Source organism: Balaenoptera physalus (assembly GCF_965194825.1).
Source record: "Balaenoptera physalus genome assembly, chromosome: 21".
Lineage (NCBI taxonomy): Eukaryota > Metazoa > Chordata > Mammalia > Artiodactyla > Balaenopteridae > Balaenoptera > Balaenoptera physalus.
The window spans coordinates 31,676,021-31,702,704 of record NC_138902.1 but is presented as its reverse complement, the minus strand read 5'-3'; the positions used below and the strand labels follow the sequence as shown (position 1 = coordinate 31,702,704).

General features: G+C 40.4%; 1 protein-coding gene across 1 annotated transcript; it reads right to left on the bottom strand.

The window, feature by feature from the left end:
• Positions 1-2,085: 2,085 nt before the first annotated feature.
• Positions 2,086-26,676, bottom strand: CASP3 (caspase 3). The gene is made up of 7 exons (XM_082444863.1): positions 26,569-26,676; positions 12,566-12,633; positions 10,368-10,492; positions 6,796-6,924; positions 6,290-6,465; positions 5,828-5,948; positions 2,086-4,521 (listed from the first exon to the last, which is right to left on the bottom strand). The coding sequence occupies exons 2-7, from the start codon at positions 12,616-12,618 to the stop codon at positions 4,298-4,300; spliced, it is 828 nt and encodes a 275-aa protein (XP_082300989.1). The 5' UTR covers positions 12,619-12,633; positions 26,569-26,676; the 3' UTR covers positions 2,086-4,297.
• Positions 26,677-26,684: the final 8 nt, after the last annotated feature.

Here is a 26,684-nt window from a genome sequence, read left to right as displayed (position 1 = left end):
AAGCTGTTGCTGAGTATTACTTTAGGCTCAAGTTCTAATATCAAGCATGTTACGATTTCTCAACTAATACCTACAGAGGTTGAAGCAAAGAAGAAAATAAACAAAATCCTGCAACATGGCTATGGACGGCTGTGGCATCCCTTCCAGCCCTACCCCCGTACGGATCCACGTCCTCATTCCTGAAAGTTTTGTGCCATCCCCATCCCCCCTTGATTTGATTCCATTTTTGAAGCCAGGTAACACATTGACATGGTTCCAAAAAGTCAAAATGATATAGAAAAGTCAACACAAAAGAAATTTCACTTCCATCCCTGTCCCCATCCACCATTTACATTTGTATTAGTTTCCTTTATCCTCCTGGTGTTACTTTATGCATATTCTTATACTCTCCCCGCCCCCTAGTCCTTTTTTACACAAATTACAGCATACTGTCTATAGCGGTCTGTGTTTCATCCTTTCCCACCTGATCATACATGCTGGAGATCTTTATCAGTTCAAGAGGGTCCTCCTCATTCTGTTTTACAGCAAGTCGTGTTCCACTGTGTGGATGTATCAGTGTATCTAACCTATCTTTTTTACAGCTGGGTTGCTGTATTAAAACAATGCTGAGGGGCTTCCCTGTTGGTGTAGTGGTTAAGAATCTGCCTGCCAATGCAGAGGACATGGGTTCGAGCCCTGGTCCAGGAAGATCCCACATGCCACGGAGCAACTAAGCCCGTGCGCCACAACTACTGAGCCTACGATCTAGAGCTCACGAGCCACAACTACTGAGCCTGTGTGCCACAACTAATGAAGCCCGGGCACCTAGAGCCTGTGCTCCGCAACAAGAGAAGCCACCGCAATAAGAAGCCTGTGCACCGCAAGGAAGAGTAGCCCCCGCTGGCCGCAACTAGACAAAGCCCGCACACAGCAACGAAGACCCAACACAGCCAAAAATAAATAAAAAAAACAAAAAAACAAAAAAGAACAATGCTGAGGTGAATAATTGTGTATATACTTTTGTACATGTACGGGTGTATGGGTAGTTTGAGCTCCAAGACCTGAGATTGACACTTCAAGAGTAAATAATCGGATATATATTGCTGGAGTCTCCTCCACACGCCGTTGTGCGCTCCCACCAACGGGGGATACATTTCCCCACAGCTCAGCCAACAGAATGTTGTCAAATGAGGTCTTTTGTCCGTCTGCTAGATGACAGATGATACCTTAGTTTAATCTGCATTTCTCTTGTGATGATTAAGATTTTCATCTGAGGTGTAAGGGACATTTGGTCTTTTTCTGTTAACTGTCTGTTCATGGCCCTTAGTCCATTTTTCTATTGGGTTCTTGTCCTTGGTATTTTTCTTTTTAATATTGAAGACTTCTTTATTTAGCAGAGATTAGAATGGGCTCTACTGTCAACATACTACAGAACTATAGCTTTAAAAGGGTCTTAAAGGAGTTATTCATGTCACCCTCTACTCCTTGGAAACAGGAATCCCCTAGTCCCAATTAGGAGAATTTTATTAGTTTTCTGACTTAAAAGTAATGTATATTCACTAAAGAAATACTGGAAGAAATGTAAACCACTCATGTTTGCACTTTCTCATATTTCTTTTCTAAGTACATAAAACACAAAGGGGACTTCTTCCCCTGTCACAGCTCCTCTCCCAGAGCTGACCATCTGGGAACATCATAGGTTTTTTTCCATCCCCCCCACCCCAGTTCTTCCCCCCACCCTCTATTCGCCCTACTAAAAATTTATGGGTTGAAAATGATTCATTTCAGCAATATCCTTTATACTCTGCTACTCCCCATTCCTCAAAGCAAGGAAACAAACAAAAGTATGGTCATATTTAGGGGCTGTGATCTCTGCAAACTTAGTATCCCTCCTGGCACCATGGTAACTTTAGAAATGGTCTTCTGAGAGGGACCTGGGAGAAAAGGAAGGCTGCTTATCCTATTCGGTAACTTGCCACCATCTCAAAGTATTTGATTAAAGGGTCCTGTTGCATCTTCTCTGGCCCTTCCAAATCAAACGCTTGGTTAAAAATATTTTAATTTCAGTGAGTAGCACATCAGAAACAACAACAAGAAAAACTTGAATGTGATGGTAATTTTAAGTTAGACTTTATATTTGGAAATAAAAATTCATAATAACAAATTTTTTATAAAATTGTCACGCAGGAACACACTTTAAGATACTTCATTGACTTAGAAAAAGTTATAGACATAGCCAAAACAAATAGCTCTCATTTATAAATGTGAGTTCCTTTCTTGTAGCAAAAGAAAGCTCACGGGAAATGGGAGACTGAAAACCAGCGGGACACAGCGATGCAGGGCCAGCCCAGCACCTCCTGAGCTAGGGGGCTCTCGCCTGCTCTCCCCGGCTCGGGGCGGCGCTGCTGCTCCCCTCTGGCCTTCGGTTTCCCTGGGCACCAAAGGGGGGAAGACTGGATGACTGCTAACATCCTGGGTGCCATGGTCCTTTCATTCCAGAGAACCGTATATGATCATAACAGTATCATTCTCCTTTGATTATAAATGTCAACAAAATACCACTTAACATGCTCAAAAATTTTACCACAAAGAGTGCTATGATTTTTCCCGTCCTTGGCAAAGGATGGACGAGGGCCCATATTATTAGGCCACACTCACCGCTTATATTGGAAAATGAGGAAATGCTAATGAAATTGCTTTTATGGGCTGACACTCGTGGATGGCAGAAAGGGACATTCCAGAAGGAGTCCCGGATTTGCTCTTCGGGAGTACTTCAGCTCCCAAAGCTTGGTGGCCACGTGCAGACGTGGCCACACCCATGTCTGCGTGCAGTCTGTCAAGGTCACTGAGCACTTGTTAACGTTGAAGGGGAATGAGAGGCCTCAGGATTTTCCCCCAACAACACTCCGAGCCTCTTGTAAATCATATTCATATTCATACACTTAAGTATTAATTTACATACTTAATTTCTGACAGGCTGACAACTGCTGCAGCCCTTCTCCCCCTCGGTGTAAAGTGAGAAGTGAATTGTTATTCAGTGTATCTGGTACAGTGTTAATGGTGCTAGCTGTATTTTATATAATGTGCTATCTGCAGAAAGGCAGATAAGAATTTGATTTAACATCCAATTAAAAGCTGTCATTGAAAAAATTGAAAAAAAAAAAAGTGCTACAATTTTTATTATGACTCTCACCATCTTTGGAAAATTTCCGTTTCAGAAGTTTGATTTGGTTCAGTTTCTTGGAGCTTCTTGCCTGGGGAGCATCGTCCACGCACACCAGTACCTATGAAGATAATTAGCCAGCATTCCTTTTCCTGAAGCCGTAGTCTAGGGCTCTGCCTTCATCACACAGGCTGCGCTGTGTCCCCGTTCAGGCTCAAGCCATCTTCTACTTACGAGTGCCCAGCTGATTGACTTACTGTTTCCTCCTCACACCTCGCTGTGTATTCTGTAAGTTGTATTTTAGTATGTTCCTATAGAATTTCTTCAATTCACGCTGCTATCAGCGTGATCAAAGTTTGAGGTTTTGCATAAGGGCCCTTCAGCTATTCTGTGGGTATGCGAGGCCCAGCAGCTGGTGGGAAGAGTTGCATTTCAGCACCTTATAGTCCTAACTCTGTCTCCCTCTATTAATGTGGCATTTAACCTGAGAGAGTCAACTTAGTTTTCTTACATATTCTCAAGTAAAACATTTAGTTCCTTTTTCAATACTAAAGATGATTTTTTCTTTTTTTTTTAAACAACAAAGACATGCTCGGGACAGACATCACAACACCATGTGCTCAGATGAGTGATGTAAAAATACCATTGTCTTGTCTCCAAATACTAATTCTAAGGTCTTCAAGCATTTGACCGTGCACATGGACCACCAAGTTCGAGGATACATTATTCCACATCGTCATGTCTACAGTTTGACAAAAACCAGAACATGTTCTCTGAAACAAGAGCATTGTCAATATCACTGAAACACATTACAGCAATGTTTAAATTCTTCCATAATTCCTTGAAAATTTGTAGCACAGCATAATCACTAAAACTTGCTAATTATGAGAGCTGTTAATTTACAATCATTTCCTCTCATAATGACTGTACCATTATCCATTTTTATTTATTCTTAATTAAATTCAATTTCAACTACCTGATTGTGTTTGAGGTAGCTTCACAGTAGTTTTATTGCTATGAAAGTGACATGTTTCCATGTATCAGCTGGGGGATTAGATTAGATTTAAATGAGAGAGGAAAATATGGTTTATCAGTCACACCACTTCCTCACTTGGCATACAGATTACAAAAAAAAATCATCCATTTCTTCAGTGATTAAAAATACAGTTCTTTTGTGAGCATAGACACAATACAAGGAATCTGTTTCTTTGCATGAAAAGTAGAATCAGTGGAAAAGGACTCGAATTCTATTGCTACCTTGCGGTTAACACGAGTGAGGATATGCATGAGCTCAAGCTTGTGAGCGCACTGCTTCAGCACCGCACAAAGTGCCTGGATGAACCAGGATCCGTCCTTGGAGTTTCGCCAGGAATAGTAACCTACAAGGCAAAATGTAACCAAAATATCATGCCTATCCAGTGTCAGCTGATGTAGCAAATTACGACATAATCATGAAGGTAAAAACAAGCACAAACATCCATAGGTGTTATCGGCCATAAAAAGGAAATAATAAATAAATGACACCTTTGATTCCAGGGGAAAACAAAACAAAAACCAAATGGGTGCTTTATGTACACCTCTGCTTTGACAAGGAAAAGAGTTGTGGACTAACTTCACCACTGAGTTACTGAGAATTTTACTTCCTGGGCTTCCCTTCCAATAGGGAACAACAGGGTAACGTGCAGAAGATGCAAAAGCGAAGAAATAAAAAGGATCATTATAAGTAGCATCGTGTTGCAACCAGATTATTGGCTTATCCAAGAAATAACCTGCTTACATATGCACACACATTTGAGTGTCCTAAATTTGTCTACAGGGCATCTGAATAGAGTATAATAAACACATTATAGTATATTCAAAAGTCCAAAAAGGGGAAATAGTGTATTTATTGTTCTTCTCCCAGATTAACTATTGGATCCATTCCTTTTTTTCAGCTTTGCCGTGCGGCTTGTGGGACCTTAGTTCCCCGAGCAGGGATCGAACCCGGGCCCGTGGCAGTGAAAGCACTGAGTCCTAACCACTGGACCGCCGGGGAATTCCCTGGATCCATTGCTTTTAATTTGAAAGTACTTTATCTGGAAAGATGCCTGGAGGTTAAAAGAAATCACATTGACTATATTTTAAAATGTAATACTGTTTAAAAATACATTTGCCCTATATTTCCAAACTTTGCGACACCCTGAGTTAGTTGTATAAGTAAACAACTGTATGATCAATAAATATTTATTTATATGATGACACGTATAATACAACCACAAAAAAGTGGAGGTTGATAACCTCTTCATAAATCATTTTTAACTCTATTTTCCCTCATTACATTTCTACCTGCGCATATGCTATTCATGCTTATCCTTTCAATTTCCTGTCTTCCAAAGAATTCCTGGAAAACGCAGTTCTCTCCTATTCCAGGAAGTGGGCAAAGCTCTGACTTGTCCTATGTTTTAATACAGTTTCCATGTGGTATCAAGTTCATGAATGACACTATGTAAGTATGCTTTCTTATAGATGCATATTTTCTAGCCCAACTTTGCTAAAGACAACTTTTTGAGACTTGCCTGTGGTTAAGGCACCCTAAAATACAGACAAGTTGGCTTTTTATGGATATCAGAATCATGGCAGCCTTTGGAACACACTCTCTGTTGTTTAAAATCTACATATAACGTTCAGTATGTGTAAGTTTCTTACCAGGTGCTGTAGAATATGCATACAAGAAGTCTGCCTCAACCGGTATTTTCTGACAGGCCATATCATCCTCAACACCACTGTCTGTCTCAATACCACAGTCCAGTTCTGTGCCTCGGCAAGCCTAGAGGTTAGAAAATAAACATTTATTTAAAAAGTTTTAAAAAAAAAGAAGAAAAAGAAACTAAACATTTATTTTAAAAAATATGTGTGTACATGCATCACTGTTATTTCTAAGAAATGCAAAGGCTCTGTAAAAATTGATGTTAATTATGCAGAATCCTTTTGCTAGAAGTCTAAAATTAAAATTTATTCTCTATCTCCTAAGTGGTAGTTTAAATAAACAAAAAACTAACAATAGTTCAGTAGCTTCAGGGAAAAAAATAAATTTTTTTGATAATCCACAGTTGAGTAAATTAATTCCTAATGAATCCTCAATAACCAAGTTGCTCAGTTATATATTACCTGAATAATGAAAAGTTTAGGTTTTCCAGTTAGACTTATACAACAATCCCCTCTGAAGAAACCTGCTAATTTTTTCAGATCGACAGGTCCATTTGTTCCAAAAATTTTTCCTTCCTCGCCATGGCTTAGAAGCACACAAATAAAACTGCTCCTTTTGCTATGATCTTCTTTAGAAACTGGGAAAACGTTTACAGACAAGAAAAACAAACAGAAAACCAATGCAATTTTATTCAACCATCTCATATGCACTGTATGGGAATAAGATGAAGAAACCTGAGAACAGAACTAAGAGATCGTGTAAACCCAACTTGGGGCAGAGCAACACACCTCAAACCACTCTAGGGAGTTGGTATGAATAACTTGTTTTACTTACATAAAATATATAGGGTAGGATTATGTACAGTTTAGTTCCACAATTCTCATGCTTTACTTTTATATGTGTATAATTACAGCTAAATTGTAACATAAATTGGACAACGAAGGTCATCCTGTTCATTATTTCTTACCACTGTACATTAATTCCAAAATTTCTTCACATGTAAGATCATTTTTATTCCTAACTTCATATTTCAAGTTCGTGAAGGTTTCCCAGAGGTTGGCTGCATCGACGTCTGTACCAGACCGACATGCCATCCCTTGAACAGAAAAAGTAACTTTTAGTTGCATTAAAAAAAAAACATTTGACTTAACCTGGTGGTGCAGTGGTTAAGAATCTGCCTGCCAATGCAGGGGATACGGGTTCGAGCCCTGGTCTGGGAAGATCCCACATGCCACGGAGCAACTAAGTCTGTGCACCACAACTACTGAGCCTGCACTCTAGAGCCCGTGAACCACAACTACTGAGCCCACATGCTGCAACTACTGAAGCCCGCACGCCTCGAGCCCGTGCTCCGCAACAAGAGAAGCCACCGCCATGAGAAGCCCGCGCACCACAACTAGAGTAAGCTCGTGTGCAGCAACGAAGACCCAACGCAGCCAAAAATAAAAAATATATAAAAATAAATAAATTAAAAAAAAAAATAAACTGCTTTGAAATGAACTATTCAGTGATTCACACAATCCACAGTAAACTCTTCCTTGCAAATGCTAAGAAAATTCAATATTCTGATCGTGGTGACACAAAGTCTCTTTCATTTCTTAGCATATAAGACACTTCATAATATAAACTGTTACAGTGCTACAGTCACAAAGACGTCTTTCACAGCTGCTTAGATAGTGAAAAACAAACTTAAATGCCTAACAAGAGAGGTTTGGTTAAATAAATTAAAAGTCATTTATATAATGGGATACTATATTGCCACTGAAATTTTGTAGACAAAATTTTGGTATGGGAAAATGGTCACTTAAAAAAAAAAGAATAGGATCCTACTTTAAAGAAAAAATTATAAGTATATATATATATACACCCACACCCACATACATATTGTACATACACAAACACACACATACCACCACACACACATATGTATCAATACACACCTCACAAACTCAGAGGAACTATTTCTTTGATTTCAAGTTCCCAACAATTCTAAGATACATTAGTACTTTCATAACACCTTTTCAGGAAAAACCCCACAAACCACTAGCCACTTTAGCACTGTTCATCAGGCATTCTGCTCTGTGTGGTCTCCATTAAGCCTTCTAACCACCATGAGACCGTTATCGTGACTGGCTTCATTTGCACAGATGTGGGAGCACAGAGGAGTCCCGGAACCTGGACAAAGTACTGAAGCTGGTGTGCGGACTGTACCCAGGAGTCCTGGGCTTTCCTCATGCCTTTACAGCGCCTTCCACATACACGTACGGATTGACTGAACAGTGAATTCAGATTTAAAAATCCTAAAGTGCTGCCGGGGGAGGGCACACATTGAGTAAACTTAACACATATGCACAGAAAAAAGACTAGATGTTTCCAGCTCCAAATTATTGTTGATTATCTGAGTAGTGTCATTAGGAGTGATTTCAATTTTTCTTTTGCTACTTTGTAATTTCTGAAATGTATACTATGGCCATATATTATTTTTATAAAATTAAAGTAAGCTCATCAAGGTTTTGACATTGGAAAGGCTGAGGACGCCATGCAGCTGTGTGACAAGGTGACTGAATTCTGGTCCTGGTTTGTGAGCCACTTAGTAGTTGAACAGAAAATACCAGGCTGTCAGAGACGGTTGTGAGAAACTGACCTTCAAATTTCAAAGCAGAAAAGGGGCTCACTCTAAGGCTAAAGCCAGACTACAGGCCTAAGTATTTTTGGGGGGAGAGTAGAACAATTTCCCCCCCACTTTAAAGATAAGTAAGTACTCGAGATGTACTAGAGAGACAACATACAATGTGATAAACATAATTAACACTGTTGTATGTTATATATGAAAGTTGTTAAGAGAGGAAATCCTAAGAGTTCTCATCACAAGGAAAAAAGCATTTTTCTAGCTCTTCAATGTTGTATCTGTTGGAGTTGATGGACGTTCACTAAACTTATTGTGATAATCATTTCATGATCTATGGAAGTCAAATCATTATGCTGTACACCTTAAACTTATAAGTGCTGTCTGTAAATTATATCTCAATAAAACTGGAAGGAAAAATAACTCCAGTAAGTTCAACAATGAAAAGTTCTATGGGACGAGGGCATTATAACTAGCAACGTGAGGCAGAATACCTAAAGGTTGAAGGTGGTATCTCAACTTAGAGCCGAAAGCAATACAAATGGTACCATTGAGGTTTAGACACTCATTTTCAATTACTTTTTCCTCACTCCTTATAATGAATCTAACATCAAATCCGGCTTATCTTTCCAGTGTAATCTGGCTTCTTTCCCTTTTCACCAGCACTCTGGTAGATAGCCTCCTAAACTGAATCAGCAGATTCTAGTTTCTTTAACTAAAATTAATTCTAATACGATTAATATGCAAATTCAAAGAATTATCACAGCACCAATTTAAAAATGAAAAATGAAGAAACAGCCAAAGTGTTCATTCATATGGTAAATTATGCAAGTCAAGTGAATGCTATATTTAGGGAATGGGATATTATATAATCATTAAAATAACAGATATGAAAATTATACAGCAACACAAAACATGCTTATATTACATTAAATGGAACAAGCAAAATACAATATTGCTTACTATTATGGATAAAATTAAGCTTTGAAAGAAACTGTCAAGGAAAAAATATCAAGTAATACAGTAAGATGTTAAATAGCTTTTTAGGATCGTGAGGGGTTTTATTTTTTACATTCTCTTAAAAAAAAACCTCTGAAAGTATTATTAGATTCAAGCCATACATAGTATAGAGACTGAGAAGGGGATCTGGTGATCAGGCTATGGTGAACCTAACAGCAACTTCTACAGAGCGGTTGAGGTAGAAACAGAGAAAACAGGATCAAAGGGATGGAAAGAAGTGAAGATGGCAAGTTTAAAGTATGTGTTTTTAAGATTTAGGGAAGGAGACAAAAATCAGATCAAAGCTTAAGAGGCAGCAGGGTAAAAGAAAGGTCTCTTTAAGGGTGGGGAGTCTGCTTTTCAGGGGAAGAAGAGAAAGTCAACAATGAATGAAGGCACAGGTGAAGTGGCACAGAAAGTGGATTCGGAGCACCAATGCTGAGTCCCAGTTCTGCTACTAAATCATCTGTGGGACTCTGTGGAAGGATTTTTTAACCTTTCGGCATCTAATGGTGGTTAGTTTTCAGGGTTGCTCTAAGAATTAAATAAGACAATTTCTGTGAGGTGCCTTGCACAGTTCCTGGAATGGAAAAATACTTCTACTTACTATTTGTTGAGATCCTTCCATTAACATGAAAGAGGGAGCAGGAAGATAAAGAAGCAAGGGTTACGCAGAAGTCAGGGCAGAAGAGATAAACATACAGATAAAAGAGGGAGAGATTTTGATGATGGGCAGAAGATTAAGAGTTCATGTTGAATTGTAGGACCCGTAGGGTCCTGCTCTATCTCTACTTCATGGCTATTCTGTGTCATTAGTTTACTAACTAATAACATCAATTCTGTTTTTTATACTACACCAAATATAAATGGTACAAATACTTGTAAAGGATTAAAAACTATCTTATGATACATACCAGTACTTTCATGAAAGTTCTTATTATTAATTATTATACATAAACCCATTTCAGGATAATCCATTTTGTAACTATCGTCCAAGGATATTCCAGAGTCCATTGATTTGCTTCCACGTAAGATCTTTCTGTTTGGAAATCAAACAACAGTTTACAAAGAGAGAAATGACTAATGCTGCTGTTCACATTAACACAATTTCTCTAACACATAAGGACAGTTAACATTTGTTGAATATAATATGCCAGGTTGTGTGCAACAGGCTTTCCCTCACTAAAATTTCACAAAAACCCATTTCACAGATGAGGAAGTGACCACTATGAGGCTGATGGTTATGCAGATACAGTGTTAGACCCAAGGCGGAAAGCATCTGTTGAACTTCAGAGTTCAGACTTTTAATCTCTTTATTTTGCCTTCCTCTAAATTTTATTAAAATTTCATCAAATACATTTTATACGTAAATTTTTAAAAACTTTCTAAAATATTTTATCCTTCAAGGTAAGAGTGAAATCATAAAAATTACCCTGAAGTGATAAGGAAATCAACAAAAGGCAACTATGACTCAAAACACAATATTTATCACAATTCCTAAATTGTTCCTTAAACCCTGTGCGCTGAACAAACTAATAATTTATTGCTACATAGAATCACTGTTGTAAATAATTGAAAATACTTGTCTGAAGGTCACTTATCCAAAAACCTCTGCTATCTAGACCAGGGTCAATAAACTTTTTCTCAAAGCGCCAAATATTAAGTATTTTAGGCTGGCTGGCTGTACAGACTCTGTTGCAGCCCACTCCATCCAGCTGGTGGAAGTCGCCCAGGACAATATGTAAACGAATGGGTGTGGCTATGCTTCAATAAAACTTGCCCAAAACAGGCTGCAAACCTGACCCTTGACCTGGACCAGGAATCAGGAAACAACAGCCAAACACTGATGCCTAACGTCCATGTACCCACACACTCAACCTGCGAATATTTCACGTTATATGCAATTCTAAAAATATTGTTGGAAAAGGATAGTAAATTACTATCTTTTAAAATAGTAAATTATGTTCTGTATGATAGGAAAAGGTAGGAAAATGTGTAAATCAGTTTAAAAGGGTTTAAAAAAAGGCAAGAAACCTCTAAAATGAGACTGCCTTTCAAAAGGTTAATTTCTAGGCAAATTGCTTTGCTAAACAAATATTGCAAAACTCTTTATTGGTAACTTGTTAATAGTTCTGCTGTAACAGTATTGTTTACTACTAAAATTAGTTTATAATTCCCTGGGTGGTCCAGAATAATAATACTGGACCCCAGAAATAAACTTTTAGAATTAAATGTACCACAAGAGATCCCAAATGGATAATAACAGACATGAATTAAGAGTGTTTGGGGACTTCCCTGGCGGCGCAGTGGTTGAGAATCTGCCTGCCAATGCAGGGGACACGGGTTCGAGCCCTGGTCTGGGAAGATCCCACATGCCGCGGAGCAACTGGGCCCGTGAGCCACAACTACTGAGCCTGCGTGTCTGGCGCCTGTGCTCTGTAACAAGAGAGGCCGCGATAGTGACAGGCCCGTGCTCCACGATGAAGAGTGGCCCCCGCTCGCCGCAACTAGAGAAAACCCTCGTACGGAAACGAAGACCCAACACACCCATAAATAAATAAATAAACTGAAAAAAAAAAAAAGAAAAAAGAGTGTTTGAGTTCTATCTTTTCCCTTTCTCCATCTGCTGGTTATTGGAAGCATTAATGAGCAGAATATTCCAAAAAGGAAGACTGAGACAAAGGGTAAAAGATAATCTATAACCAGGCAATTCTTCCCCAGACTGAGAACTGGCATTTTATTTTAGCCTTAAAGCTCACAAATAAACAGGAGGCCAAAAAACTCCCCCAAACACAAAACCTCTCATCCTGCACAGAGGTTCGGAAGGTGCATCTGCCTCTCCGGGGTCATCCTTCTGCTACGAGGGCAGGGTTTCTGACTACACGTCAGGCACCCTCCAACCTCCCCGCAGTTCCGTGAAAGTTTTATTTTAAAGAGGAGATTCAGAGAGGATAATTTAACATGTGTATAGACATGCAGCTGTCACATGAGGTAGGAAGTCATCTGGGCCTCTCTGGCTTGAAAGCCCATATTCTTTCTGCTTCCTCGAAGTCTGCTGTATTACATACACCCATCTTTCTCCGCTTGTATGAGATTCCATTTAAATACTCACGTCTCTGAAGTTTTAATGGATTTTGAATCCACTGAATTTTCATTGTTCTCCATGGATACTCTTATTAACTAGAATATAAAGAAAATAGATGTTAATCAAAATCAGTCATTATAAGATCACTGCATTAATTATTCCAATGATTATTTATCTAAATAAACACACTATATGGATATTTTCATATTAGCAGTACCATCACTCTCCCAGCTTCACCTCTACTGTTCAAGGCTTCTGTGAGTCAAACCTGAGAACAATCCTTTGTAAAGGTATGTATAAGGTCGCCCATTTCTCAATCTCTTTCGTTTTTAATTGAGCTATGAAGTACACATAGTGCACAGATAGGAAGAGTGCAGCCTGATACATTTTTACATTTGGATACCCCACCAGATCAAGATACACACTGCGACTTGTTTCTATTACAACAGATCTGGTCATTGCTAAGAACTCTGCCTTCCAACTCAACACAGTTAAAACAAAAACCAAAAACGGTATACCTCACATAACACTATTCTACGATGCTTAGATTCCCAAGAGATTCAGCACCAGGAAGTTCCAAACCTCCACATAATCTTTACTCTTAAACTAGACATGAAAATCCCACTTTCTCATTTAAGGTGGTGGACCGGCTTTAGGAAACCTGGAAGTAAAAACTAAAGTTCCTGCTTTCATTCTTCTGTCAGACAATTCTGTTTACCTCCCACAGTGAGTGAGTCCTAATCAAAACAGCTCTCACTTACGGAGCATTTATTATACAGCAGGTACTGTGCTAGGCATCTTATCTTTTATTTTCCCAACAATCTGAAAAGTCAGGAAACCCAACTCCTAGTGATTAAGTGACTTTGTCCACAGACGCAAAGCTTAGTGATGGAGGCCCTCTTCTTCCCACTCTTCCCTACTGCCTCTGAAGAAGCCAGTTCCTTACTACCTGTCTGGAGTTCTACCATGTCTTCTCTAGCTTCCCCAAAGCAAAGGTACTTCATGTGGCCTCCCTAAATAAAGAATACAGAAAAACAAGGACAGAAAATTTTTCTCCAGCCTCTAGAAGTCCTGCCTATCTCAAAAATTCCAATCAAAATAGAACTTTTAACCTAACTCCCATGTTAAAATCAGACATCTTAAAAAGAATACACACCCCATCAACAGGACTCACTCAACCACAAAAGGCTTTACAGAAAGTCCTAGGCTCCCTCCCACTTTTTAAATTTAAATTTTTACAATTGTGATAAAATATACATAAAATCTATCATTTTAACCATTTTTAAGTGTACAGTTCAGTGACATTAAGGACAGTCACAGTGTTGTATAAACATCACCACCATCCATTTCCAGAACTTTTTTATCTTCCCACACTTCCCCGTTACCAAAGTCCCCCCTTTCAAGGTCTCTTGAAAATTAAGGAGACATCTCTTCTCTTCTCCAAAGCTCAGTTCCTTCCTCCTCTGTCCCTAAGTACTGTCTGCACCTATCGTGGGGGAAGATGGAGAAAAAAATATGGAGAGGAAGTGTCACCATTTTGGAACCACCGAAGGGGGTAGCGTTTCACCTTCTCTCAAAGTCAGTCTTTGCTGTGCATTTCTACAAAAGCTCTTTGCTTTTCTATCATCTTACTTCCTGCGGTTTTTCTAGAAATCTAAGGGAGGACGCTGTGTACAGCTGGGATGAAGCATCTTGCAGTCGATGAGCAAATACTTCGTGAGCACATGCTTTGTGCCAGGCGCCATTCTAGGCTCTAGGACAGAGTGGAAGACAAAATTGCTACCTTCAAGAAACTTTCATTCCAGAGAGGAAGAAGAATTACAGACTGATAAGATTTCAGATACTGATAGGGGCTATGAAGGAAATAAAATAGGGTAGAGTAATAGAGAGACTGGTAGTGTGAACTACTTTAGCTGAGGAGGCTGGGAAAGCCATCTCTGCGGTGACATTGACAGAAAGAGCTAAATGACATAGAGGCCACCCAGAGAGGCTGCCTTGCTGGGGAAAGGTCCGAAGTACAAAGGCCCTGAAAGAGTTTCGTGTATTCATGGTGCAGGAAAGAAAACCAGTTTGACTAGTGCGTGGAAAAGGAAGGGAAAGAGTGAAGGGAATTGAAGTGGGAAAGGCAAGATCATATAGGGCCTTAGGAGCCAAGAGGAGCTTTGATTCTATCCTTACTGCAAGAAGGAGAAACCACTGGAGTGCTTGAAGCAGAGGAGGGACAGCATGCTTTAAAAAGATCACTCTAGCTGCTGAGTGGAGAATCCACTGCGGAAGCACAGAGGCCAATGAGAAGCCCTCTGGAATAGTCCCGGAAAGAGATGATAAAGTTTGGACTACAGTTAAATAGTGGATATAGGTAATTAAGAGTCTGGAACTCGGGGAGAGAGCAGGGCTGGAGATATACTGGGGCACTCTGATGATTAGAGGGTTACTGGAGGAAGTGGAGCCAGCAGGAGGCTAAAGAGAAGTGAGTGAAACGGGGGGAAATCAGGTAGCTGGGGTGTACCAAAATATGCAGAAGTCTTCCAAAGAGTGTTTGATCATTTCAGATGTTGCTAAGAGGTCATTTCAGCTGAGGACAGAAGACCATTAGCTTTGGCAAGAAAGTTATGGGCATAGTGGGGATTGTCAGGAAAAATTGTCCCAGACTTGGAAATGGGCGAAAGAAATTACTGGATGTTATTTCAGGGTGGTACTAGGCATTGGCTAGAGAAAGCTTGGGGATTATCCGATTTTACAGGGTGTCTTTTGTTTTCATTTTAAGACTTTATTATTTTTTTAAAAATTTTTTTGGAGTATAGTTGATTTACAATGTTGTGTTAGTTTCAGGTGCACAGCAAAGTGAATCAGTTATACGTATACATATATCCATTCTTTTTTAGATTCTTTTCCCATATAGGCCATTACAGAGTATTGAGTAGAGTTCCCTGTGCTATACAGTAGGTCCTTATTAGTTGTCTATATATAGTAGTATATCTATGTCAATCCCAATCTCCCATTTATCCCTCCCCTAACCCGTAACCATAAGTTTGTTTTCTATACCTGTGACTCTATTTCCGATTTGTAGATAAGTTCGTTTGTATAGGGTGTCCTCTTTTGACTGACCTTCTCCTGACTAGGCTATTTTACAACTTTGTAGGAAGTTAAGCCACAAAAAATGGAAGCCGTGCAGATGATTCTTATTGATAGCAATGAAAACAAGTTTTGTCTTGTAATGATGTAACGGGTTTGCCACTTGTAGAAAAGATGACCTTCCCAAATTACACTTTATTGCCCTATAGGGTATTAACCAGTTTTGCTTCTATTGGCAAATTCATTTCATTATACCCAACCATTTCCATCTATGTTTATTGTTCAAAGTCTCCTTTGAACTGGTCCTAACAACGGACTGGTTCTATTATCAATTAATTGAATAAAATGTTTGACATATTTTATATTTACACAACAGTCAAGTTTCATACTTTTTGAAAAGTATACTTTAAAAGGATCAATGTTGCTGCAATGGGCTGAGGAGAAAATGGGAAAAGAAAAATGAGTAAAGACAACAAAAGTGAGTCAACATAGTTTTACCGTGAAGGGGCAAGGAGAGGGGATGGTAGCTGAAAGGGGACCAGGGGTAGAGGACATTCCTTGTTTGGCTTGGTTTTAAAGATGAGCCATTTAAAGCATGATGTTATGCTGATGAGAATGATCCATGGAAAGTGAGAAATTAATAAGAGGAGAAAAAGAGCGACGTTCTTGGAGGGATGAGGGGGGTCTGTGAATCCAGCTCACATATGGGGAGGTATTAGCCTCAGATAAGAACAAGTGAGGGCTCATCCACTATAATAACGCAAGGAAGACAAATTATTTGGACACAACGCATGAAGGCTGGCGAACTGGACGCAAGGAGGACGAGGCACTTCTCACCTGATGGCACCCATTTCCTCTCTGTTTAGAAGAGAGAACTTTGAGACAAAAATCCCCAAATGTCCTATCTATACCTTCATGAGTACTTATGCATGCAGTTTACCAAGTAATACAAAAACTAATCACGCATACGTCTAGCAAAGCTGTGTGAGACAGGCATTCCCAGACATGAGTAGAAGGGACATAAATTGGTATCACCTCCCGAAACATGTCCCTCCCACACCCCTCAATAAAAGGCTTGACATCTGCTCTAGGAAACTTACACTTCTAAGAATGCAGCCTCAGGAAAAAACTCTAGGGATAAGGGAGAGGAGGGAAGGGGAAGGATATGTATTACTCATCAAAATATTGAAAATCTGTGCAGAGAAACAGTGAAGTCATGGTGTATCCAATACACTGGTTCTATAGTATCTTTACCTTTTAACCTGTTTATTAACAGTGGCTATCTCTGGGTGATGGCATCACTGGCAACTTAATTACTCCTTAATATTTTTCTATATTTTCTATAATGTCTACTTTTTTTAAGTTAGGAAACTGTAGTAAACATTATTTTATAAAATAATATCTTCCAACAATGGTAGACTATACCAACCAGTATTGTGTTAGCCAGTTTCAACTCTCAGCCCTGTTTCGAGAGCGATAAAAACAGTGGTACTTTACTACTATGAAAGCAGCAACCCTTCCTTGACTGCTGTGTACCACGTCCCAGTCTATCTGTCTTTCTCTTCTTCTTTTGTATGTATAATAAACACATTAATAGGCACATGGAAATCTCAAACTTCCTTCAACCATAAATACAGAGGCCAACTTGCCCCAACGCAAGTCAAAATAATTATCCATCCGTGGTTGAAAAACAAAGTTGTTAACTTGACTAATTGAGAGAACAGTCCAGGTTGGCTAACAATTCTGGAAATGCAGGCAGATACATAATAAATGGCTTATTGATATTATATTATAATCCATGAGAAAATAGTGTTATTTATGTTTCAAGACTTTCTGGCCAGCCTGTGGAAAATCTGGAGTGAAAACACAGTGGGATGGGAAAAAAGACTTAATAAAATTTCTGAAGGTGAACCCAGAACCCCTGCCAGTGTCTTTCTGGCCCCAGGGTTTTGCCTCAAATTGGCGCTTTGAATGAGTTTGCCAAATGTAGGGTGCACAGTAGCTGTTCAGGAACCCCTAAAGGCTGCTATGTTCCCACCAATGATCAAGGGCATAAGACGTCTTACCAAACACTTCTGCAACAGCGCAGTGATTCTTGGACTGAAATACTAACTTCTAACAATCTTTTATTTCTTGCCAACAATAAAGCTGTGGGACAAGGCGATTCTATCCTTAAGACCGGAAATAGAAGGTTTAGATTTAAACAGTGGCAAGCTTTCCAGAATTTTAAAATACAGTTGACTCTTGAACAACTCAGGTTTGAACTCTACAGGTCCACTTACACATGGATTTTTTTTTTTTTTTAAACACGTGGATTTTTAAAAATAGCAAATACTACATCACTACACCATCTGAGGTTAGCTGAATCCATGGATACAGAACCATGGCTGTGGAGTGCCAACTAAAAATTATACACTCAGATTTTCGACTATAGGGAGGGTCCCCTAACCCCTCGTTGTTCAAGAGTCAATTGCATTTGGCTTCTTGGTTCATACCAAGGTTAAGATGTAACCTAAATATAAGGTGACTTTCAAGTAGTCATTTCCTTTTCATACATTTAATCAACTTCCTTTAACCAAATCATTTTTAAAAGTTAAAAACGTTTCAGCCTGATTAGCCTTAATACAAGTACTTGTAATTAATAATTTCCAATATTAGACATCAAATAGACAATTTTGTTTCAGAAGGTACTTGATGGCTGAAAGAAAAAAAAAATCTGAATTTTTAAAGACTAGTATTTAAAACAGTTTCTCTGATAAGGATTTCTCAGGAACAAATACTATGGTGTATTTTGTTCCCTTTGTGTGTTTTTTTTTTTTTTTTACCAATGACGACTTTATGAAGTCATGTGTCAGGGTCAACAAACTCACACTTTTACATAAACAAGAAATAAACCCCTTCCTTTAAAGTCTTTCACAGAATCATACCTGATCCACCATGCCAGAATTAATCTCTTCCACCTATATATTTACTTAGCATGTAATTAGAACCCTTCTTGTATTTTCATTTTATCCTGTTTTGGATTGTTTTTTTAAAAAGATTTATTTATTTATTTATTTTTGGCTGCACTGGGTCTTCGTTGCTGCGCGCGGGCTTTCTCTAGTTGCGGTGAGCAGGGGCTACTCTTCATTGCGGTGTGTGGGCTTCTCATTGCGGTGGCTTCTCTTCCTGCGGAGCACGGGCTCTAGGCCCTTGGACTTCAGTAGTTGTGGTGCACGGGCCTAGTTGCTCCGTGACATGTGGGATCTTCCCAGACCAGGGCTCGAACCCGTGTCCCTTGCATTGGCAGGCGGATTCTTAACCACTGTGCCACCAGGGAAGTCCTGGATTGCTTTTTATGTGTGTGTATTTGTTACTCTCATAACACTATGACACAGTGATGGTTTTTCCTCTCTCAATTCCACCAATCAGCAACTAGCATGCTATATTCCGGTCCCACTGGATTCTTTGAACGGTTTAAAAATAATTTTCTCTCAGGGTCTTCACATTTGCTATTCCCACTACCCGGAATACTAGTCTCACTGATGTATTATGTCATATAATATTATATAATATGACTTATTTCGCTCAGGTCTCTATTGAAAGGTCACCTCTCCCAGATGTCCTCCCTCATCCTATTTCACTTTCTTTACTCTGCTGATATGCAATCAACAAGGATCCTGGAGCCGAAATCTTGAGGAATTGCTGAGACAGAAAGTAGGAAATATCAGGGAAAGATTCCTGAGGTGATGGGAATGATTTTGGGAAACTGAGCTGAGAGAACACAGGTAGAAGTGGAAGGAAGGGGAACTTTAGGGCCATCTCTTGGTGAGCTGCATTTGGAGCAGTTGAGGGATTGTCGCTTTCTTTTCTTATGCTTGGCTGAGTAGTAAGTAGTCAGAGTATTTCCCCACAGGTTTTAAGGAAAAAAAGTGTACATTGAAACCTGGTAAACAGAGTACCCACATTAGCAAATAACACAAACTGGAGTTTGGCATCCAACTTGTTTGCCAAACTCAACTGATTTGGCACCTAAACTCCGAAGATAAGTCCAGCCATTCCAGTGCCCCATCACAAGCAACACAGGCAGACAGAAAAAGAGAATAACCAAGAATCATTGACTGTTCAAGAAAAACTGACACCATGAAAGAGACACCAAACTCAACAAAAATATTAAAACAAACAGAAAAAGAAGTAATTATGAGTTTTTCTGAGGCTACTATGTGTAATTTAAAAACTAGAAACACTGGAAATCAGCGAGAAGGCAGATAATGACTAGAACAAAAAAGTCATTGCTCAGTTTTGGGTTTCAAAAGAGATTTAAATTCCAAGACTGAGACAATGGTTTGAAAGCCAAACATATTTGACTTTAGTTGAAAGAAAAGGTTGTCTGCTGCCGGTGTCCTTGTCCTCAAGGTGAGACACAGCCGCCCCCTGCCTCTGCAGGAGACCCTCCACCACTAGCAGGTAGGCCTGGCTCAGTCTCCTATGGGGTCACTGCTCCTTCCCCTGGGTCCCCATGTGAACACTACTTTGTGTGTGCCCTCCAAGAGTGGAGTCTCTGTTTCCCCCAGTCCTGTCAGCTGACCTTCACATACTACTGAAAATTTATATAATGATAAATAAAATCCTCACTGCATCAGACTTGCGCACATTTGCTTTCTGCTTGTCACCACCTGCTTCTCCCACATGAAAGCACCAAATCCACACACTTGGGAGCAGAGCTTTGGTTCCTGCAGAGCTTACTTAAGAGTTACACTCAGCATTACCTCACCTCCATTAGCTAATGCCTGGCTGAATATAAGTTATTCTGGACATGGTGATCTCATCTCAGAAGGATAAAAAAAATTGTCCCCCAAGGGAAAAAGTGCCCTATATGATGACGAGAGTTTAAGTTCTTAGAACACTTTCGTTTGACAAAACACAAATAGGAAAATATACAATAGGGGCTTAAAAAATATATTGTGTGTGTGTGTGTGTGTGTGTGTGTGTATACATTTTTATATATATATATATATATATATATATGATGAATTACTACTCGGCCAGAAAAAAGAATGAAATTTTCAATAAATCCATAGAAACAGAAAGTAAATTAGTGGCTGCCTAAGTTTAGGGGTTTGGATAGAGATTGGGGATGACTGCTAATGGTTATGAGGTTTCTTTTGGGGTGATAAAAATGTTCTAAAATTGGTTGTGGTGATGGATACATTACCCTGTGAATATACTAAATACCACTGAATTCTATAGTTTAAATTGATAAACTGTGTAGTATGTGAATTATGTCTCAATAAAGCTATTTAAAACGTAAAAAAAAAAATAATAAAAATAACAAATATATTGTAGCCCCGCAATGGACTTAACACTAATTGTTTCTTACTGTACTGAGTATGTAATTCTTTCCATCAATTCAGGATGCTGATGATAATAAATTTCTAAACATATATTGGATTCCAGAGAAGTTCTAAGTAGATAAATTGACATTAGATGGCAACCTGGAACCTGGGTCTTAGAATCAGGTCTCTGAGTTCCTAGATCCCTTTAATACTTGCCACTGAAGCTACAACAGTCAGATTTTTCAAAAGTTAAAAAATGTTGTCAGTACAAATTTACTGTCACTCTAAAATACATAAGCATTTCAGGCTGTGTTTTCCTAAAGTGAAAAGTTGCAATGATTTCCCAGTTTTTATTGTGGTTTGCCAACTAAAGGGACCGTTGCATAATGCAATAATGAAGTTAAGCAGAATAAATTATCTACAGAGTTCAAAGAGAGGAATAAAAATTAGTTTCTAAAATTGAAATTTCTATATGAAGTTACAAAGTATCAACATTTTAGGAAAAAACACCCAACAATAACCTGTTATTAAAAATGGCTTGAGGACTTCCCTGGTGGTGCAGTGGTTAAGAATCTGCCTGCCAATGCAGGGGACAGAGGTTCGAGCCCTGGTCTGGGAAGATCCCACATGCCGCGGAGCAACTAAGCCCATGCGCCACAACTACTGAGACTGCGTCTAGAGCCCACACACCACAACTACTGAGCCTGCGTGCCACAACTACTGAAGCCCATGCGCCTAGAGCCCGTGCTCTGCAACAAGAGAAGCCACCGCAATGAGAAGCCTGCGCACCACAACGAAGAGTAGCCCTGCTGGCCACAACTAGAGAAAGCCCATGCTCAGCAACAAAGACCCAACGCAGCCACAAATAAATAAATAAATAAATTTATTTTTTTTAAAAAATGGCTTGAAAGTTGTGCCTATAGTAGAGATTTCAAAATGAGATATTAAATTAGGATAACCAGTTTAAGTTATTCCTACTTAGTTAACCTGTCACCCATCAGTGGGTTGTTCTTGGTGCCTGTCCTATAAGGAAACTGAGGTAAGGTCTAAAACCTGGTCTTTGCCCTACCAAACCGGTTTTAAATCTCAAAATGAGACATAAGAACCAACATCACTCACTTCTGAATCATCTCCACAAATACGAGTCTCTTCAAAAAAATTATACGTAAAAATTTACCAAAACAGGTAGCCAAAGAAAAGCCCAAAGAATCATAACACAATATGTGATTTGAGTGTTGTGTACTAACAGGTCCTCTTACTGTTGGCTAATAGGGGCTAGACTCTGAGCTAAAAGGTACATTTATCTATGCATGTATTCATTATTTACGTATTTCTAGTTAGTCCTTCCAACGATGTTTTGAGGCATAATGAGATTTCCATTTTATAGTTCAGTTGACTGAGGCTGAAAGCAGTTAAGTAACTTTTAAATGGCAGAGCCTGGATTCAAACTCAGATCTGTCAGCTTCCCACACTTCTACATGGCTTAGTTCTACATAGGAGGGGTAATGCTATCAATAATTTCAAGAAAGGAAACAAAAATCCATAACCTAGAAACACTAAGATGAGAGAGGAAGCATACAAAAACATGACAGAAACTGACTGCAAGGACAGTGAAATAGTATAAAGTGCACTCACTCCAACTCACGAAGAAACCAGGAATGATGTTTATGGTGTTTGGGGTGCCACTGGGTAATTTACTTCTAAAAGTAAAATTACTCACAAAATATGAATAACTTTCATATTAAGCATTTAGGATGTCATTAAGACACTTTTTTCTATGTCTCTATTTGCCTCTAAAGGAGAGGTGAAGCCTTTTCACTATGACTTGTGGGGAGATTATTCAGTCCTCCCTCAGTATCCATGGAAGACTGGTTCTAGGACACCCCCCTTCCTCCTCCTTCCAGGGATACCAAAATCTGCAGATGCTCAAGTCCTTTATGTACAATGGTGTAGGAGAATTGGCCCTCCATATCTGGTTAAGAACCTACAGACAAGGAGTGTGGCCCATACTTTGGCCAAAGAACTTGAAAAACATCAGGATTATATTTATTACCAATCAGAGAGGACAAAGTCTCAAAAGCAGTCATGTTTCCAGATTTGGTAAGTGAAACAGAAAGAAGAAAATACTTTTTTCACAACAGTTTGGATAAGAGGAGATTTCTGCTGTGACGTACTAGAGGTTTTATTGAAATCATTTCCCATCTGGTCCCTGCATTTCTTTGGAAAGAGTTACCAAACTGGATATTGTCATTGGGCCTGCTAAAAGTCAGGCTTTTAATATTTATTTTGTAATAAAGGCGGAATCTCACACATGGCAAGTAAAATTAAATACAGAAGAAACTTAAGTAAGTTCAGTTGTGCCACACAAACAAAACCATTCTTTCTTTTTCTCTGGCAAGGACCACACCACTAGGAAGACACAGACAGGAGGGCTTCCCCACTACTCAAAGCCACAAGCCAGAAAGGACACAATGCTTACTAAGTGCAAGGGGCCCGTTTCCCCTCACCTGAAGTCTTGTCCTAAGATGGTATCTCTGGAGGGGCAGAAGGAGAAATGGGAAAGTCCTTGCAGACCTAAATACTGTGTCATGAAATAAATGTAGAATGAAGGATCTTGGATGCCTTTTATAAAAACTATAGATAACCTGTAAGGCCTCCTCCCTCTCAGTGAGAGTCACTCCTCTGTAGAAGTGATTCAGTTTTACAACCACCTGCCAGAGAAGGTCTGAAACTGCGAAAAGCCAGGGTCAGTAGTATTTATTTGTCATTTGTGCCATAACAATTGACTGAACACCAACTGTGTGCAGAGTCGTAAACCCTGAGTGTTTGAAGTAGTGGACACCAAGATTCTACCCCTATGTGTGACTTGCACCAGAGCTCACTGTATTCAAAAGTGGCTCAACAAGACAGATGCCAGTGTTCAGTACAAAATAGATAACTTTATTTTATTCTACCCTAATGCAGAAACTCTATAAGCAACTTGAAGATCAAAATAGGCAGAGAATTAACAACATTACTTAGAGATTTACAAGGTACTGTCACAGACATTATCTCATTTTATCCCTATAATAACCCTGCGAGGTATGTATATTACTCCTGCCTAATTTATGGATGAAATAGGAAGTGTTGCCCTTGGGATGTGGCCTCGGGTCCTATGACAGCAGCGTACCTATCCCCCTCCATTACATTTGTATTTGTTAAATGTGTACACAACAGTATCTAACAGTCTAAGAATTCCACATCTTTTTTTTAGATCCAACACCACTGCTTCCCATCTTTGAGACAGAGCCTAAGGAACTATCTGATACTAGGCACCAGAACTGACCTAATGCCATTCATGAAACTAAAGACTGCTTTCCAGCATCAGAAGGGGGATGAAGCAATAGGAGATTGTGTTAAATTGGATTTGAAAGCAAAACTGAAAAAAAGCATTATAATTGCCTCTATCAGATGTCAGTCTCTTAAAATCACAGGAGGTAAGACTTTTTTTCAGGAAAGCAAAAGCAAATCTGATGTAATTGGATACAATGTTTCACTTCTTTCTTACTGGGAACAGGTTTTATTGCTACACTCCAATAAACTGTTCATTCCTTCATTCATTAAAACACATTCTAACTTTCAAAAGCCTCCACTGCAAAAGCATAAAGCAAAACCATCAGGTTGGGATAGGGGTGATTTAAGCTTTGTATTTCATTCTTAGAGATCACGTAACTACAATACATTCAAAGTGGCTGAGCGCATTTTGACACAGGCTGGTCTATGCAGCTTGCTTAGCACCTCCTAATACGATCCTGCATACACACATTGTTACAGCAACTCTGCATTTCACCTCTACCATTCCTTTCTAGTCCGCATCATTTAATTATAATTTGCTAAGCAACCTTAAAATAGTTTTTTTTTCTACATAGGGCATAATTATTAAAAAGCATAATACTGTAGTATTGGCATTCATTTGTGCCAGGCCCCAAATATGGGGAAAGACAATACGGAACAAGATAACGAGAAAAACACAGTTCCTTGTGGAATTTGCTTAGGAGCTAATAGGGGAGAGTGTAAAAATAAGCAACTGTAAAGGATATGACACTTTCCTCTTAGGATGAGACGGATGTCAAAGGAACACATAATAGATAGACTTAACCTTGAAATGTTTAATGAGAACAGAAACATAAATAGGAGTTCCTCAAGCAAGTGTGTGGTGACGGGAAGAGAGAGGTAATGCAAGAGTGTTCCAGGCAGAGAACAGTTAGTGTTAAGATCAGCATGGCTGTGCAGAAAGTGAAACGGTGCCATAATGAAAGATAAGGCAGGGGAAGGGGACCAAGGAGCCAACCTATGCTTGGCTTTGTTAACCGTGTTAAGGGACTGGGTTATCCTATGACCAAAGGAACAGCTTTCTGGATTTTTATTCTGTAAAGATCCCTCAGCCTGTGCTATAAAGAATGGACTGGAGAGGGGCCAGAGGGGCCTCCTGTAGGCAGGTAAGAGCTTAGGGTGGCTTAAATCTGAGATGGAGAGAAGGGGCCAGATCCAGTGGATATTTAGGAGGGCCAGGAGGCTTCGTGGCTAACTGGAGGAGCCAGGAGAGGAAGCGGATAAGGTTGGTTCCCAGTTTCTTGGCTTGGGAGCCACTTATTGAGAACTGGGAAACAGGCAGCTGCCTTGGGAAGTAAGGCTTGAGAGCACAGCCACTGAAAACAAGAGTGACTAAGGCACTCTTATTCAACATGCGCTGAGGGGATTTCAAAGCCTAAGGGATTTGGGCCATGGATACATAGTCACCCGCAGGAGCTAGAAGGATGCATGGAGGCCTTCAGGTCTGAAAGTGAATAGGAGTTTAATACTTGAAACTACCTCTTTGGAAAGCGGAGTCACCCGTCAACCTGATAAAATCTAGACAAAGAAGGCAGCAGAGACCAAATCCTCACCAGCAATGGGAGGATAAGCCCTGAGGGCCAGAGCCCTTAGGACAGAACCAGCCCGCCTCCTGCCCTCAGGTCATCTTTTCTCCGCGCCCAGCCTCCTCACCTCCTTCCCGATTAAAATTTCAGCCTTCGATCCCCGCTGCCTCCCGCTCCCGGGTCCGACCTCCTAACCCCCGGCCTCAGCGCCCCCGCCTGGGCCTCCCGCGCCTCTCCTCCCCCGGCTCAGCGACCCGTGTCAAGCCTCCTGCTACCAGGCTTCAGCGAGCCGACCCGGGTCTCCCGACACCCCCCATTCTCGGCCCGGCCACTTGTACCCCGGGCTCGGCGTCTCCGGCTAGGTCTCCGCTCCCCAGCCTCCCGCTGTCCGCCCTCCACATCCCACGCGGGTCTCCCACCACCCCCGGCCCAGCCTCTCGATCCTCGGTCCGGCTCCCCCGACCCCCAGGCTCGGCGTCTCCAGCCGGATCTCCGCTCCGCGGCCCGGCCTCCCGTCCCCGGGCCGGGTCTCTCGATCTGCGGGCTTCAGGGCTCGTCCCCGCCCCCGTTGTCGCGCCAAAACAAAGGATCCGCCGTCCGGACCAGGCCCGTCTCCTCCGTCTCCCCGGGGCAGCTGCAGGCCGGTGCAGGCCCCCGGGGCAGGCGCTGAGCTTGGGAGAGAGGAGGGAACCAGCCCAGGGCCTATGGCACCAAAGCGAGAAGCGTCGAGGGCATATCTCACCTCTCAGCCCACACGCCGCAGCCACCGGCTCGCTCTGCTGGGCTCGATTACTGCTCTGCTTCCGCCGCAGCCGCGCTCAGAGGTAGGCGCCCGAGCAGGCCCCGCCCCACTCTGGC

Bases quoted from the DNA above. Each gene is read 5' to 3' on its own strand.
- CASP3 (XM_082444863.1), bottom strand. From the start codon at position 12,618: ATGGAGAACAATGAAAATTCAGTGGATTCAAAATCCATTAAAACTTCA. The intron at 10,493-12,565 runs GTGAGTATTTAA...ATTTCCAAACAG, and splicing joins TCCATTAAAACTTCAGAGAC to AAAGATCTTACGTGGAAGCA. The intron at 6,466-6,795 runs GTAAGAAATAAT...ACGTTTTCCCAG, and splicing joins TTTGGAATTAATGTACAGTG to TTTCTAAAGAAGATCATAGC.